A 17,477-nucleotide genomic window follows, 5' to 3' on the forward strand; every position below is an offset into this window, starting at 1 on the left:
CCTCAGGTCATATCCAACAAGTCAAATAGTTCAAATAGCTGTAGAACTGTTTTTAGCTTCATATTTGCTGTCAGGATGTAAAAGCAATCTAAAAGTTGAGGTCATATCCAAACATTAATTTAATCTTTGTACATAGCATTGTTACATTGTTGGGAAATTTTATTGTGTGTACTTTTGCTTATTTTATTAATGAAATTGATGGGAACAAAATAAAAAGTTCAAAGACACGTTTCTACACCTCTGCAAAAAGACAGAAATGTCACTGACAAAAATTATTTCAAAGCCAGATCCTTTTCATGGATATATCATGCATGGGTGCAACAAAGAAGTTCTTCTACACAGCACCGCCAGCAGCATCAAACATTTTCTTCCTGCCTTTCATGTCCGACATGGCCTCCACGTTCTTCCGCCAGTCACCCACCTCCATTGTCAGCTCCTAAAGTTTCACATCCCACATTCAGACCATTAGATTTTTTTTTCTTATAAAAAGTGACTGGCTTATGTGTGATGGTACGTTCATACCTTTTCTTGTTTAATGTCTTCTTTCTTCACAGATTTGAGGTTGGCCCTTAGGTCCATAGAACCCTTATTTTTGGATCCAAACAAAGCTTTTAACATCTCATCTGCTGAAACTCTCACTTTCCTCAGTGCCGGTTTCTTAAACTTCCCTCCAAGGTCCTGCACCTTTAGTTTCAGCTCATTGATCTAGAGATAGTGAAAAACTTGACTGAATTATTTCTGGTTAAAACCTTTATGTGTGTCAATGTGCTATGTGTGTTGATGTTGTGCCCATACGTCTCTGTTGTTCTTTATCACTTTGGCTTCACAGTCGTACCTCTCCTCATCTACAGCTTCAATCTTTTCATTCATCTGCTTACAGACTTTCTACAAAAAAAGAGAAAAAAAGAATCATGGTTAGTTTTTCAGGGCCATGACACTTTATGTTTTATGTCCTCAGATTGTTTGTATGTATCTCTGACCTGCAGTTCTTCCATTTTTAAACCACTTAGCTGCAGAGGTGGAATCTTCTCTCCCAGGTAACGAACTTTCTCCTCCTCGGATGCAGCCTTCTCTGCCTCCAAGTCCTCCATTGCACGAGCCAGCAGAAGGATCTGTGTAAGGTAAAGGTGTTGCAATCTGTTCATCATTTTCCTTTTAGTTGTTGCAATGAAATTTCTTATTTTAAGTCTTATGTATTTATCATGAACTGATGTGCAAAGTCATGCGTGTTTTACATATCAACTCTTTACCTTTAATGAAAGCTTGCGTGATGCAGAGATCTTGCATTTTGGCTGTAAATGATACACAATATGACACATTACATCACATCACAGTAGACTACAGTTTATAGATGCAAATAATGTGTCCTCCACTTTTGCTCATTAGTTATGGCGTTCCACAGGACTTTGGACTGGGACCACTTCTATTCTACACATTCCCTTGGGTAATATCATTGGGAAATATGACATACATCTCCACTGTTATTAAAATGACAATTGAACAATACTTCAAGAATCCCCAAAGGGAAATTACTATACATTGTCGCAGTATAAAATAATAATAACAATAATAATAATAACAATTATTATAAAAGGAATCGATCATATCATAATGGGATAAAAATTAGATTGTTGATTCCACCCAGATCTGTCAGTCTCTGACGACTGAGGAAAATAATGAACTACTGAAGTTTTAAAGTACAACTAATTTTCTAACCTTGAAAATCAGTGTTTCGAGCTATTTTTGATGGTGCAGTGACATTTATTGTGTACATTCCTTGAACCATTGTTGCCCAGCAGTACCTTGAATATGAGAAACTGCACTTCACAATTATTTTTCTTGGACAGTCACTTTACAGCAGCATTTAGCTTTGCAGCACCATGCCACATGCCAGCAGCTGGATATGCACTGACCCTTTTGAGCATGCACCATGGCTGATTCATCAAAGAAATGCCAGAGGGCAGTATTGAAGGAAGCAAAGAAAAGAAAGAGTAATTCAGAGAGAGCAGAGATAAGATAAGAGTAAACATTGGAGTGTCTTTTACTGGCTGCAGAGAGCTCAGAGGAGAGGTAGGATTCAAGATGAATGCTGAATTAGCTGTCATTAGGGGACACTTTACTGAGAAAATCTGCCAAAGTTCGGTCATGTGGTTTTAAAGCAGGCTAAACCAAGAACAAGAACCCAAAAAAAAAAACAAAAAAAAACAAAAAACAAAAACAAAAACAAAAAAAACAAACAAACAAACAAAAAAAAACTCTGCACTTGAAAAATTGAAAAGAAATTAATGCAAATCATGATAACATGCAGAATGTGGGTTTGAATATGCACTTCACAATATATTACATCATATCAAATAAGATTAACTTTACAGACTGTGCTTCATCAAGCTGGCATTAACCATTTTCTTAGTTGGAAAAGAGTGAAAACTTAGAAAAAATGGCAACACATTTCTTGACAGGTTAGCACAACAGAAGTGTCCTCCGTATTTAAATGGTCAGTTAAATATTATTACCTTTCCTTCTGCCTTTGGGGGAGTGGGTGTTGGATACTGAAAACAAAGAACCCTTGATTTTTAAACCATAGAAACTATCTTTTAATCATTTTATACAATGATTTAGCTTGAAAACCACACTGAGTCATGCAGGATGCAACTTACATAACTGTGATGGCAATAGGCAATTTGTTGGACCACACAGGAAGGATACAAAAAGAAGAAGATATTGAAACACAAACAAAAGACATAGTTATTAGGTGAAATGCCTCTCAGGCCAGTAAACACTCTGGGGGTAAAAAAAAGAAAAAGAAAACAAAACCTTTATGTGATTACAGAACTTACTTATCAGACATGCTGGTCCTCTGGGAAAAGAACAGTTAAACTGTTTTTGATTTCAAATAAAATAAAAAACAGTCCAGAGATTAGCAGTAAATAAACCCCTCAGAACAAAATTACTTCACAGGAATATAACATCAGAGTTACATTTAACTGCATGTGCCTTTTATACTAAGACTTGAAGAGCAAAGAGCCTCTATTGAGAAGATGTATCACTACATCACAAAATCCAATTTAAAAAGTGTCAAATAACTTCTGGGAGCTCATTTGGATTTTCAAGCCCCCCTCATCTTTCTTATCAACATGCTAATTCCACATTTTCTTACTATCTTCTTTATCAAAAGAGTTAAGGTAAAGTATAATTTTGTTTTGATTCTGGGTTTTAGGTACGCTGATATAGGTACATTGTAAGATATCTTCTTTTTTTTCTAGCTATTCCAACAGCTGGTCCTTTGGCACCACCCAGTTGTCAGTCAGAAAATATTCGTCTGTCATCGGGATTAGTAGAAAAGCCCCACTTGTTAACTCAAAACCTCTTTAGAGTCTTATGATATCACCACCTCGAATTAAAAAAATGTTCCACCAACAAACCAGATGAATCCTAATCAATATAATTCAACTCTTTGTGTCATCGGGGAGGAATAACAGAGAGGTAGAAGTACAATATTTTTCACAAAATGCGTATTCCATGCAGCTGTTCATCTGTGATCATGTTTGTTTTCTTCAAGAGAAATAATGTGCCCCAACCTCAAGTAGCCTCTGTAAAAATATAAATTTTTGTGCCCTTTGTGTGTCTGCCAGTTATAAGAAACACAAATGCTCTTTCTCCTTGTGCAGCTGAACAGCAGATGTCACATTGCTGTAAATAACAACCTTTCAAGTGCTATGTCTGCCATCCGCACTATGCGGTGCACCCACTCAGCTCTTTATCAAAACTAGGTCGGATTAATCTGTAAGATGCCTAAAAGAGGGAAATAAAGATTAAAAATGGAAAAATCTCATCTTATTCCAAATTACATAATAATTAAAAATATTTTGAAGCAATGTGTCGACCATATGGGGTGAAATCAGCTCTAAAACCACATTTAGACACAGGGGATGTTGGTGAGGCAAGGCATAGAAAATACCATACACTAAGGCAATCAAACAAAAACAAAAGAGAAAACTTGTGGTGCTAAAAGAAAAAAAAAAGAGTAGTAATTATCTTCTTGGATAAATATTTATTAGTCACTTGACTGTCAGACCAACTCCCCCCCCCCCCAGAATTATACCAAAGTGAAATTTACATTATGTGCAGGCAATCTGCATGAACTGGCAGCTGGTGTTCTGCAACACTGTGCTTGTTTAGGAAAAAAGCATTTGTTTAATTGATATTTGGTCATTACAACAGTATCTCTTGTGTTGCATATCTTTAAAATTATTTCCTTGGACATTGATGGACAACATTTGCATCTTTGTTAATTTTATGAACAAATGTAAGAACTAAAATGCATATGTTCATGCAATACATAGAGAAATCCAAATGCAATGACTGTAAAGAGTATTGTTTCAATTACATTTGTCAACCCACAAATGCCATGTGGTTTTATTTTATTCGCTGAAGTGAAGACACAGTTTTAACCACTTCAAAAACCAAATCTTGATCTAAAGTTTCTTTTATAATTAACTTTTCTACTTCACGCCATACATCTGTTAGTGTCCTTCAGTGGTTGGAAAGTGTTGACTTTGTTGGTGTCAGTCACCTCCAACATGATTCATTTCTGGGTGAGTGATGACATGTTTTGTGGGCCTATGGGAACAAAAACAGGTGTTTTATATAGAGACGGCTTCAGTGTAGTCGCTTACGACACAAGATATCTAATGTAGCTTTGGCACTGTATCTATTTTAAGATCGACACCTTCCTTGTTTTATATCATATCTCTGTCCTTTTCTCAGTCTTTAATGTCTTTCAGTGAGCATGCTGCTGGTAATGTGGCACAGATTGCAGCTATTTAAGTTAAAATGTAAAATTACACTTTAAAATATGTATAAGAAAGAACAAGCATTGCATTGAAAACACATGTTTGGTCACGCATCTGTGACCTAATCTAATGCCAGAGATGGTACAGAATGTTGTCTTCTCTGGTATATGCTGACCAAAAATACCAGCGAGTCTGATTTCTGTCATGTGACAGAGGTGACAGGCTGTGAGTTCTGTGATTTAATTCAAACAAATCCACCTGGCACAGTGCTGACATGACAAACAGACCTCAGCAGCAAATTTAAAATGCAATGAAACATTGAGATGAATATAGCTATACACATATCAGCCATAACATTATCACCACTTTCCAGTAATGAGAAGGTCCTTGTGGCGCCAAAATGGCTCTGACCAATCAGGGTGGGAACAAAGAAAATCAGTTTTTGTTTTTTTGTTTTGTTTTTTTGTAATGTCCAGCATCAGGATGTTAGAAATAGATACTTTGGGCCTTTTGGGTTGTGGGGTGGGGTCTTTTTGATTGGGCTTACTTTCCACATATGCCTCCAATTCAATTTGATTAAACTCAGTTCAGTTTCATTATTTATTTGGACAGCTCCAATTCACAATAAAACGTCATTGGATATCTAAGGAGTTTTGGTATGTTTGGAGGTCAGACTGGATACTGTGGTTGCTATAAGAAACATGAAAGAAAAAATAGCTGGGAACAAGTAATGTGTCATTTATTGTAACAGTGTGTTAACCAATGTTTTTAGAAATCTCTTGATGTCTATGGCACAGTAATTGAGAATTGTATTATTTATTTGTGTATCTTATTTGTTTTTTCCTGTCATTTTAAAAGGTTACATTTAATTCTTTTGTGCTAATTAAAAATTCAGAAACTTTCTAATTTGTTATTATTTCTTTATTTGTATGGAATGATATTGTGATCCCATCTAGTTAAACAATAACTTCCTCTTGTAATCCAATAACTCAGTGAATGCTTATTTTCCTCTTCGGACAAGTGCAGCCTGGAAAGCAGGTGACACTAGGCTGTTGCGCATGTTTAATGCAGATCTTTACGGTACTTTCAAGAAAATTATTCCACTCATTGGCTACTATGCAGCTACAAAATTTTAAATGCAATTTACATAAATGCACTTCAGGTAATTCTTATCAATTAATAACACTTTTATGTATATGTTATGTTGGTACTGTACACCAGAGTAAGTTTTGTATTGTGAGTTACAACTTTACTAAGTGTACGTGAAGGCAGCACACAGTATGCCCTGAAAACTCATTCATCACGAGCTCGATCCTTATCTAGCCAGCCGTTTTCCATGCATCTCGAACAGGAACATGTGCGATACCTAGTGGCTTGTAACGTTATTTTCACACATGCAACGCTATATTCATGTATTTAGTGCTAATACTTGCTTGTAAATATTTCTAAGTTGAGCAACACTTCCTTGCGTGGTGTACTGGGAACTAACGTCTCGTGTTATGGGAGAGTCACAGAGGTCAGACGAACGGTGGGCTGTCAAAAGAAATGTCTGTGTAAAACGAGGCTTCTTCTGCTCAGACAGCTGTCTGATGATATTGTAGCATTGGTAAGGATGACACTGTTTACAACGGGTGCAGGAAACCTATTTTGTTGTAGCATAGGTGGTAGCTTTGTGGGGATGGTTGTATAAACATGGCCGATCAGGTAACTAGAGCTAACGAGATTCTGACTGCAATGCAGTTAACCTAAGTGGCTTTACATGCTAGCCACGCTTTGCTAACATAATCGAGCGAACTGAAGGGCGTTGTCGTGTCTATAAACGGCGTTTTAATATATCACCACAGACTGAGTCTGTATGCTGTTTAAATTTGGGCTGAACTTTGCTTAGCTGAGAAATGTTAGCTTATTTGCTAGTGAGCTTGGAAATGTAAGGAAAGACTCCCTACAACGTCAACAGCATGACCACCCTGTAGTTTTACTATCATTAGTGAGTGCCGCGTTGACTGCGACACTTGTCAGCTGTAAAGCCTAAAATACTTTAATTGTTGTCGTTTATTTGTGTTTGCAGATAAACTTAAATCATGCCTGGGAAACTAAAGGCCAAAATTGTGGCAGGGCGCCACTTGCCTGTGATGGACAGAGCCAGTGACCTCACTGATGCCTTTGTAGAGGTAAGAGAAGACGCAGAGTGCGTAAAGCAACGTGTAAACATACACACATATTTTTTCCAAACAATATTGATATTGTATAGTTCCATTGTCCCATACGGTTGGCACATTACTGCAGTTGTCCATAAAAATGCTGAAAGTTAGAGATTGTATTGTTTTAATAAATGCTCATTTAGATTTTATATTAGACGGAAATGTTCATCATTCAGTCTCATCTTACTTAAGAACTCAGGGGATCAACTTCTGTAATTCCAAAAACAAAATGTTTTCACATTCATGAAGCATCAATGATGTGGTTGTAGACAGAAAGTCACCTATAATATTTTTATGGATTATAACCTTTGAACTGTGCGCTGATCATCAGCTGGAGGGTTCTTCTGGTTTTGAGCTCGCAGCATGCAATATTTATAAATTTAAAACAAAGAATTTGTACCCTATGGATAATTTTCCTAAATATGTGGCAGTGTTTTGGAATTGTATTATATATATATATAGTATATCTTTATGTGAGTGACATAAAAGCTCTGTTCACTGAAAATGATGTTCAAAAGTGTTCCTGAATCTGTGCAGCCATTTCCTTCTCAGAAACATGTCTGATCTTAATATAGTGCTGCTTCACAATCTCTAAATCAGATATTTAGTATCCGCTTCTTGTCATTTAACTTCCTTGTATAGATTTCACCACATTTTTTACATGATTTTATGTTTTGTACCCTTGATTAATAAATTTACATGCTGAATTGATAAACCCATTCATATTAACTGTTTGCAATCAATGCATTTTATATGTGTGGCTTATTTATTTATTTATCTTTTGCTCTTAGCATCATACAGCCTTTTAGTTTGTTGTTCCCTGTGTTCCATCTGTTTTTGAAATACAGTTGTTGGCATCTAAGTACTGTCTTCAGTTTAGTGGAAGGATTAAATTTATTGCAGGGTTTATATTGTATTCTGTAAATTTGGCTTACACTTTTATTTCTCAGGTCAAGTTTGGAAACACAACCTTTAAAACGGATGTCTGTCCCAAGTCACTTAATCCTCAGTGGAACTCTGAATGGTTCAAATTTGAGGTAAAATGACCTTGAGCCATTTTTATCTGTAGCAGATATTGGTGGTATTGTTTAATACATAGTGGCATATTGATGAATTCCATTAGACTTCTGTATTTCTTGTAAGAGTGCTCACTTTCTCTTATCTAGGTTGATGACGAGGACTTGCAGGATGAGCCTTTACAGATCACAGTATTGGACCATGACACTTACAGTGCTAATGATGCCATAGGGAAAGTTTACATTGACATTGACCCATTACTGTGTACTGAGGCCGCTTCTGTCATCTCAGGCTGGTTTCCCATCTATGATACCATCCATGGTACAGTACTCATCTTTATATGATAACCCTAAATTTAATAGGTTTAGTTTCTTATTGCATTGCATCTCCTTTTATTATTTCCCATTAGGTATTCGAGGAGAGATAAATGTCCTTGTCAAAGTGGAGCTTTTCAACGATTTGAACCGGTTCAGACAGTCGTCATGCGGGGTCAAGTTTTTCTGCAGTATGTCTGATGTGACTTTGGTTCTCAGTTGATCCTAATTTATTCGTAAACATTATTAGCATTTTGTAGTCACACAGCAGGCATGGAAGATGCCAAGTCTGAAGACATAATTTTGTTTTTTTTTTATATCTTGTAGGCATGCCATTTTCATAGTTGGTAAATTATAAGAGCCCAAACTGCTACAGAGCTGAATCTGCTAAAACTGAATCACAGCTGAAGAAATGCTTTAGAGGAACTTTTCTAACTGATTCTTAACTTCTTTGACTGTGTGGTGGTTTAAATTTGACTATCAGCCACATCCATTCCACGGGGCTACCGGGCAGCAATGGTGCATGGGTTTGTTGAGGAATTGGTGGTGAATGAAGACCCAGAGTATCAGTGGATAGACCGTATAAGAACCCCCCGGGCCTCCAATGAAGCTCGTCAGAGACTCATCTCTCTCATGTCTGGTAGGAAAGTTAACACTAATCCGCTCTTATTGGACCAACAGTTTTTTTTGTTTGTTTTTTTCTTTGTTAACATGACTGTGTGTTGCTTCTTTTCAGGAGAGCTGCAGAGGAAAATAGGACTGAAGGTACTGGAGATGGGTGGGAATGCAGTGGTGGGCTACTTGCAGTGTTTTGATCTTGAGGGGGAGTCAGGCCTGGTGGTCCGGGCCATAGGTACAGCCTGCACACTGGAAAAACTCAGCTCTGGAAGCATCCTGAACACACACATTCACCCTAACACAGCTCCTGCTTCCAATGCCTGCAATTCCCCTTCTAAAGAGGGAAAGGAGTGAGTATAAACCAACATCTCAAGCATGGACATCTCTGTTTATGTGCAAGTTTCACTGCAGATCTAATTTGTGTGATTGGGGAAGATGAGCAGTCGGTGCATGAGAGGGAGAGTGTGCAAATGAAATGCGCTGGATGTCAGTTTAGTTCAGCTGTTAGCTCTGTGTGTGTCTCAGTATCTAGGATTCCTCTTCAAATTTTATGAGTCTGTTGTGTTTTCTGTATTGCATTGTAAAATTTTACAGCACACAACATAACCTGAGACACACACATGTACAGTACACACAGATCATCCTCAGCTGCCCTCTAGTCTTGTCTGCTCTTTTAAGCTGCTCCTGCATGGCTGTCTGCTTTCCCTGCATGTTTTAGTGTGGTGTTGTATTTAGCACACCGGGGCCTTTTCCAGAAAGTGTGTTATGTTGAACCTCTGGAGTATGTTAACTCTGAGTTGAGCAAAACTCTGGGATTCTGTTCCAAAAAGCGAGGTAAGTCTTACTCTGAGTCTGGCAGGTTCACCATAAAAAAAAAACCCTGAGTTTCTAACCATCTCCTCCCACCTGAAGCAGCTGTCAGACGGGGTTGTCCATAACGTATCCAACGTGGCACATGGCGGACACGGGATGATGTAACAGCAATATTTCTACTTTGTGCTGCCATACGCTTTAATTTTCTTTTGTAAATGGGATCTTTCTTTATAACGTTGGCAACACAGAACATTTTATAGAGACAACAGTATGTCAAGTCATGAGGAAAGTCCTCACACATCTGAAGTCAAACCTCCATAAATGTGTGATGGGTAGAGATCTGCTGGTGGCCTCCTTCCAGTATCCCAGCAGACTGGGTCTCCTCATGAGAATATTAGGTGAGAGGACATATACTGTGTGAGTTAAAAGCAGCATTTGTTGTGGGTTTAAATCACGAGATGTAGAAATAGCTACTGAATATTTGTGTATCAGTGAGTGTGAAACATGGTCCAGGACAATACATAACCTTTCTCAAAGATGTCTATAATTCATCTTCAGTTTCCTCTATGTTTTTCCCCAGTAGTATTAAATCTATATAGAATTTAGATTTTGTTCTTTTCACAAATATTTGAGCCCACAGGCTGCAGTTTTAATGAAGTTAAACATTCAGTCAGTGGACCAGTGGATTCCAGTTTCCATGTTGACTCAGTTTTTATTCTACGATGCTTCTCTCTCTCCTTAGCAGCAGCAGCAATGCTCCCTTCTTTACGAAATATCTCTTTGTATTGCTCATATGCTTCAATAAGAACCCCTCACTCCAATCTGGTAAAAGAACTAGCTTTTTGTCAGAGATTGCTAAGGTGAGTACAGGTATCAGTGCTCTATTGATAATTGCTTTTAGTTGTGGTTCCCAACCCTGGGTAAAGTTGATTGAACCAACTCACAGCAGCTTTTCTGAAACCAAAAACTCAGTTGCTCAGCTCAGGGCTTTTTTTTGAGACTCAGAGTTAGTAGAACCTCTTTTCTGGAACAGGCCCTGAGTTAGCTCTGCTTCTAGATAGTGTGTCCCCTTGCATGGTTCTCTTTGTCAAACCTTTAGTGACTTGTTTTTGATTTTGGTCCAATTACTGCAAACACAACTGCAGTTCAGGGCATGTGTTCCTCTGATTTACATTTATTCCATTTAATTGTAGGTGAGATTGTCTGTCTGTATCAAGGTTTTAAAAACCTTTGATGATGAGAGGTGAAATGTATAAATTTACCAAAAAATTGCTTTTAATGATGTTCAAAATTAAGAGGAATGACAAAAAATATACCCAAGATTTCTAGTCTGATTATGCAGAAACTGGATATTTCTCTTTCCGTTTGAGGTAGAATTATTGTTCCTAATATGAAAATGAGAAATAAAGATGGCTTCCAGTTCAAAGCATGTTTCTTTTTAAAAAAGTTCAGTGAATTAAAGTTCTGATAACTAAGATATGAGAGCTAAATACTTTTTACCTTTTTTTAATGTTCGTTTTTAGCACCAGCAGCTCTCGTGTAATAATTTCCGTTTAGTATATTAGGATTAATTTATTCAGTCTCAATGAGAGATTGACAAAAAAGGTCTTCAGATATCTGTACAATGGAAAGTTCAGAACATAAAATATTGATATGTTGATATGTTACTTTTCTGACATTGCTAATTTGTTTTACTAAGAGTAGGTTTTTATCTCTATCTGCTGATCCATCTTTAAACATTTTCAAAGCAGGCTTTATTGGGCCATTGTTTGCATCCCTCCTTTTTGTGGCTGAAATCTTCAGCTGTATGCTCAGCATGAGTTTCCAGTGTCTTTCTGTCTCATGACTTTAAATTAAATAAAACAGGTCAAAAAGTGGGAGCAAAAATAAGCCCTCTTTTTGCTGTTCTTTTCCTTTTAATCTATTTTTTTTCAATCAACTTCAATGTTGTTGGTTCTTGTGTGCATCTCTTTCTTCCTCTCTGCCTACATTCGGATGGGGGCATTTCTGACTTGTCCACACTGTTCCTGCGTCTTCTTCTTTTTCCTCTTTCTTTCTTTCTTTCTTTCTTTCTTTCTATCTCTCTCTTTCTCTTTCTTTCTGTGTGCTGATTGGCCCAGGTCTCCCCTTGCCCACGGATGCCGCTCCACCCACAACAGCCCCGTGCATTCAGCCTGCAGCTCCCAGAGACTGTCCCAGAACTTCTCTGTCTCTGTTCCCACACTCATCTTCACTGGTACGCAGAGGCAGGGAAGCTGATCAGTGCAGGAGAACATCAGGAAATTTGAAATGATGTGTTTATTTATGGGAAAAGTGAGAGTGCTTTATTTTGAATCTGTATAGTTGCTAGTGTAGACAGGCTTATCGGCATAAAGAAGGAGCTGTATACCCTTTTGTGAAAGGCCAAATGGTAAAATTGACTTCGAATCCTTCTGGAGATTTACCAGTTATATTGAGTTGGGCGGTCAAATTCCCATCTGCATCATGTTACCTTCTGAAGAGGGACCTTGAGATCTCTCTACAGTCTCCTGACCTTTGCTTCACTCTGCTGGGACACATGCTTCAGCTTGTCATCCTCTATTAAGTTTGACCCTTTTGTTTTTTGCTTTCTGTAACTTAATTTGTGTGCGCTTTTTTCTGTTGTTTCCCTTTGCTTTCCATGCTTGCTTTTTAGTTTCTAGCCATCCGTAGCTCATCAAACACACCTCACCCAAAGCAAACACATCACACATTACACATTAAAAAGTCACCTTCCCCACTTTGGACCAACATTGGACATTATGTGCACACGCACACACACAGACATACTCTCAGAGGGTGAGATGACTGACGTGTGTGTGTGTGTGTCATGTTCTCCTGGCAGGCCGGTATTTGGTGAGGATCTGCCCTCGTCCTCCGGCCCGCCTACCCCTTTCAGAGCCCTTCCCACCTCCTCTTCCTCTCCTCCCCCTTTCTCTCCCTCCAAGCCATGCAGCCGCCAGTCTTCATCATCAGACACAGACCTCAGTTTGACGCCCAAGACGGGTAAGAAAAATCTACCCCACCCACCCCTCTCTCATTATCATCCCGCCCCTCTCCTACACCTTTTGGTGCTGCTATGGTGATGGTTTTTGTTTTGATTTTGTTTGTATGTATATTTAAACTTTTCAGTGTTTGAGTTGAGCATTATTTTGTTGTAAATTGTGTTGTAAACATTTTATTTGGCCATTCCCAGCACCCCCACCTGTTTCCAGTGGCCTGGTGTGTCTTTTTGTTTTAACACCACAAAAAAAAACCAAAAAAAAAAAAACCACAATCATTATAGTGTAAGATGAACCAGATCTCTGTATCGGTTCTTCCCCTCTGTTTTTGTGGTGTTAGAAGCACTGTGTCTCCAGAGGTGGCTGTTGTTGATCTGAGGTCACTTCTTCATTAGTAGCCTTTACTAAGAAAATGGTAAGTTTGGTTGAACTCTGGTACTCACACATTTTAACACAGCTCAGCAATAAGTGCTGTTTAGCCTGAAAAATGGGAGGATTGGACCAGCAGTCTGTCGTTAGATCCCGCACTCCCTTCCAACTTTTCCACTTCCTTTCTTTCTCATGTCTCCTATTTTTCTACTACTTTTCCATACAGTGTACGTTCCGGCCCAAAAACTATTTGGACACTGACACATTTTTGTTGTCGTTTTGGCTCGTTGCCAAAACATTAAAGTTAAAGTTTGTATATAATGAATATTGACTTTAAAATATAACTGTAAAGCTGAAAGTTCATCTAAATTGAAGAAAAAGAAATTGGGAATTACATCCATAAATTTGTTTAACCCTTTTTGTCAGGGCCTAAAATGTATTAAATGAAAAAAACTTTATTTAGCCCTTGAGGGAAATTAAAATAATATTGGCTCCATCTTCCCTGCAAGACTGAATTGCAATTAGTGATACAAAAAAATGGATGGGTGATAACTAATAGTTTAAGTGGACAAATTAACATAACCATAATGACTGATGATTTTAACATATTTTGTCAAGACCCCTTATTAGAGACTACAAGAACCTTTCATTGTTCTTAATCTTGTTGCAGGGAGTCCCTCATCTTTTTTATGTCTGTATCATATGAAGAGTGACTGATCAGTTTATAGAATTAATTTATTGGGATCTGTTGTAGATCCTGTTTCAGAGAATGAACTTTCCAAACATAGAGGGAAATATCTGATACTTTAGAATGGTCAACCAAATGCTGCCTTGCCTTTACATCACTGTAACCTGCAGTGCAAAAATGCAGTGAGAGGAAAAAAAAAACTAGTAGGTATGTTGTCTTTCAGGGAGCTCCCCAGTCCTGATAAACCTTAGATAGATGAAGGAAATGTTTGGACTATTTTGCCTCTAAACACCTGAAGTGTGGACCCATGGACATTACTAAAGAGGTTTTCCTCTTTTGTTATACTTTGTAAGAGTGCTCTTAAATTGTTGTTTGTGGGTCTTTTGGCTTGCAGTTTAGGTTTTCAGCAAGTGAAATGCAGCCCTATGAGGTTGAAATATCATGACTGACTTGTCCGGTGGGGAATATTTAACTTTTTTATGTTGAAGTTTTCTGGGCTGCTTTTGCAGTATATTTTGAGCCATTATCCATGCGTACTTTAAACCACTGTCCATTAAGCATTGCTGCATTTTTGTTGGCTCTGAACAGCCTACTTCTCTCGTCTATTAGATTATCAATAAGCTCTTAACAGCCCAGTGTCTTTGCAAATACTTCATGCCTGTGCCACCTTTACACGTTTCACCAGTGAGGTCGTGATTTGGATCATGAGCCTTTTTCCTTGTCATTCTGGCTCAGGTTAATTTTTGTTTTACCTGTTAAAAGAACACTCTCTCAGTACTGGTCTGACTTTGAAATTATTTCTGGCTAATTTAATCTTGACTTACAAAATAGTTTTTCTTGTGGTAAGATCTTTTCCTGTCATGATGTCTGCTCTTTAGTCTAGACTTAGATAAGGAAATGTTTTGCTCTTGGTCAGATGTTTTAAAAGGGGTTTCCTTGACACAACAGCAATCGTACACCACTGCTCTCACCAAGGCACAGACCTCTTTATGTTATCAAACTAGTGTTTGTTTTTTTTGGCAGCATGTATCAAGCTTCTCATTTGGTCAAGATTCATGTTTCCATTGTCCTCCCTAATGGATTTGTTGAGCTTTTTCAGCCTCTGTTTTAGATTTAGAGCTCTCTTCTCGACTACATGTTATAAGTTCATAACAAGCGTTTCTAAAGATTAATTCCACATTAACTCCAAACCTTTATACCTGCTTAATCGATGAAGGAAAATTCAAGTCATTGTCTGTATTTGTCCACGAAAAAGCTTTTGTATTAGTTGTCCAGTTTCATTTAAGTCCTTTGCGAGGAGAGAGCTGCATCTTAAAGTGAAAGAATATCTGAACTGTTTCTCCAGTTACAAAACAAGTTTCCTCAAATTAAAGCTGAAGGCCTGAACCTAAAGTCCATATTCATTACATAACTGTAACTGAAGCTATTTTGATAAGGTTCTGTCAGTGTCCAAATATTTCTGAAACTAACTGCTTTATCCATTTGATTGCTATCTGTTACATGTTTTACTTTGTTGGATACAAAGCTTCACCTCTTTGTATTCTTGTACTGAGATTATTGAGACCTAATTTGAGTTTCTTTGTAAAAATCACAATGTGAACTTCATTATAAGAACTCAATGGAATCATACATTTTTTATTTTTTTTTATTTCAGACCATTTATTTTAGACCCCTCCCACTCAAAAAACAAAAAAAAAAAAGGACATCGATGAAACTATTTCACATGGATTAGTTATGTCATGATTATAGCTTATCTGCTTAATCAGGTCAGCATCAGGGATTCCAGTCTGAGTCCCCTGTCTGGTAACTGGGGCATCCCTACTTTGCATGCTTCATCTCTTTGCGCTTGTTTTCACATTGTCATCATCACAGTTTTCTGACCACACTCGGTTATTGATCCTCTGCCCACTATCCTCATTTCTCTGCCTGTCCGTTCTCAATGTATATGTTTTTCTCTGTGCACCTTCCATCTATTTCTCTGCTGGATAGAGGAGCCCCAGTCAGTGGGACGCAGGCGTGGGATTTTCCTCTGCCCCAGCTCCCCCATCCTTTCCACAGATACTCTGTCCCTTCCTGGTTCTGGCTCAGCGGGCTATGGTCACGACTCTGCCCTCAGAGCAACCACCCCGCTCCCTTCCTTCTCCGCCCATTCAGATTCTGCCTTGCTGAGAAAGAGCGTGTCTTTCACAGAGGACCTGCTGCTGGCAGCCTCCGGTATAGTAGGACTGCTGTGTGTTATGGAGAAACAGAATCTTAGAGCAGTGAAGTATTGACATCTCTCTTGTACACTGGATCAACATCAGAGCTGTTCACCCCCACATCCTTCTGAATGGTGTTAGCAGAGTCAATAACTCAGCATGTGTGGTGAAAATGCCCAGAAACAACATTACTGTCCTAAGTCTTATGATGGATTTTCCTACCCCAGCATGTGGTTTGATGTGTTTGTCTCAATGCACCTAGAAAAATGGTAGGAATAAGCTGCTCCGTGGAGGAGGATTGAACAGATTTATTTATTTTTTAAGGATTTAATGTGTTGTGTGCGACTCCAGCAGTTACTTTCCCTTGATTTGCCATTAAACGGGTAATGCTTTAATGAAGTAATCGCCTGGCAGTTTTGTTTACTTTCATGTCCATTAGTATGTGTATTGTTAAAACTGAAGCCAGTCCCTTCTCTGTGATCAGGAATGGGCAGTGGGGGGAGCGCTGGGAAAGAAGCAGGACCCCTGAAGACTCTGCTCAGGCAGCAGACTCAGACGGCTCTCGAGCAGAGGGTATGGACACACACAATCCTCACAATTACACATGTATTTTGCTTACCTTACATGCAGACATCTGAGATTGTAATGCACTGTTAATTGTAATAAACTGCATGACCTGTTAGACATTTGATGCTATTCCATGCAGTTTGTGTTGCATATCAGCCTCAGATGTCTGAATAATGGTCATGTGATACTTTTCACACAACTGCATTCTTTGTGAAACATTTCTAATATGCACTGGTAAGGTAGAAGTGGGGATGGGTCGGTTTAAGACCAAATAATGTTCCCTTTTTCTGTCCTCTTAACTACTTGTGCTACTCAGGGAGCGTCTTCCTCTGGGTTATTGTTTAACGCGAGGGTACGTCCCATAAGTGTGACACTCTTTCACTCCCTACCTTTCTCCCAATGCCCTGACCAAGCTGATGGCCACTGCCCAGTCTGAGTCAACTCCTAACTTGACTCTCCTCTGCTGTTTGCAAATCTCAGAGGGGTAGTGGTGGGCATTGCGCCCACCACATCCCCAATGGAGTCACAAACATGTTATGCAGAGGGCTGGAAGCTAGGAGTTGTCTTCCCTTTGATTCTGAAGGGGAGTTTCTGACTGTGTGCGTGTGTCCTCTGATTACTCATGTAGAGCACCTCCCTCCTTTCTGGCTTTTTTCCTGAGTCTGATTTTGATTTCCTATTTCAACAACGGGAATGAACACTCACCTCATCACTTCATTCTTGCCTCCTTGCTCTGAGTGGAAGGAGCTTTTAGTCACATTGGTTGACATCTTCCTTTTTGGAGTACTGGACAAGAAAGAAATTGTTGGTAGTCTTGCTTGATAACTCTACCAAAGCCATTCATCTCATACCAGTTCTGCATGGTTTAAAAATCACCAC

General features: G+C 38.5%; 2 protein-coding genes across 12 annotated transcripts in view; one reads left to right on the top strand and one right to left on the bottom strand.

The window, feature by feature from the left end:
• Positions 1 to 218: 218 nt before the first annotated feature.
• tnni1c (troponin I, skeletal, slow c) lies at positions 219 to 2,930 on the bottom strand. The gene is made up of 7 exons (XM_041997333.1): positions 2,834 to 2,930; positions 2,514 to 2,549; positions 1,251 to 1,292; positions 981 to 1,112; positions 796 to 885; positions 523 to 705; positions 219 to 436 (listed from the first exon to the last, which is right to left on the bottom strand). Exons 4-7 carry the CDS (start codon positions 1,089 to 1,091, stop codon positions 335 to 337), a joined length of 486 nt encoding a protein of 161 aa, XP_041853267.1. The 5' UTR covers positions 1,092 to 1,112; positions 1,251 to 1,292; positions 2,514 to 2,549; positions 2,834 to 2,930; the 3' UTR covers positions 219 to 334.
• A 3,154-nt stretch (positions 2,931 to 6,084) lies between these two features.
• The window catches only part of c2cd5 (C2 calcium dependent domain containing 5), a 33,240-nt gene continuing 21,847 nt past the window's right edge, over positions 6,085 to 17,477 (top strand). For 4 of the 11 annotated variants that reach the window (XM_041996856.1, XM_041996862.1, XM_041996859.1 and 1 more), the window contains exons 1-9: positions 6,085 to 6,399; positions 6,862 to 6,964; positions 7,945 to 8,031; positions 8,161 to 8,332; positions 8,421 to 8,516; positions 8,810 to 8,965; positions 9,062 to 9,293; positions 11,877 to 11,992; positions 16,516 to 16,604. In XM_041996856.1, coding sequence (XP_041852790.1) covers positions 6,875 to 6,964; positions 7,945 to 8,031; positions 8,161 to 8,332; positions 8,421 to 8,516; positions 8,810 to 8,965; positions 9,062 to 9,293; positions 11,877 to 11,992; positions 16,516 to 16,604 — 1,038 coding nt within the window. In that variant the 5' untranslated portion in view covers positions 6,085 to 6,399; positions 6,862 to 6,874. Of the gene's footprint in view, positions 6,400 to 6,861; positions 6,965 to 7,944; positions 8,032 to 8,160; positions 8,333 to 8,420; positions 8,517 to 8,809; positions 8,966 to 9,061; positions 9,294 to 11,876; positions 11,993 to 12,619; positions 12,781 to 15,822; positions 16,048 to 16,515; positions 16,605 to 16,914; positions 16,951 to 17,477 lie in introns of all 11 variants that reach the window. The other 7 variants (XM_041996857.1, XM_041996854.1, XM_041996858.1 and 4 more) reach the window with 3 other exon arrangements.

This window comes from Melanotaenia boesemani, chromosome 10, assembly GCF_017639745.1.
Source record: "Melanotaenia boesemani isolate fMelBoe1 chromosome 10, fMelBoe1.pri, whole genome shotgun sequence".
Lineage (NCBI taxonomy): Eukaryota > Metazoa > Chordata > Actinopteri > Atheriniformes > Melanotaeniidae > Melanotaenia > Melanotaenia boesemani.

Excerpts from the sequence above, each read along its gene's own strand:
- tnni1c (XM_041997333.1), bottom strand. The coding sequence starts at position 1,091 with ATGGAGGACTTGGAGGCAGAGAAGGCTGCATCCGAGGAGGAGAAAGTT. Across the intron at positions 886-980 it reads TAAAAATGGAAGAACTGCAG|AAAGTCTGTAAGCAGATGAA; the intron begins GTCAGAGATACA and ends CTTTTTTTGTAG. Across the intron at positions 706-795 it reads TGATAAAGAACAACAGAGAC|ATCAATGAGCTGAAACTAAA; the intron begins GTATGGGCACAA and ends CACTATCTCTAG.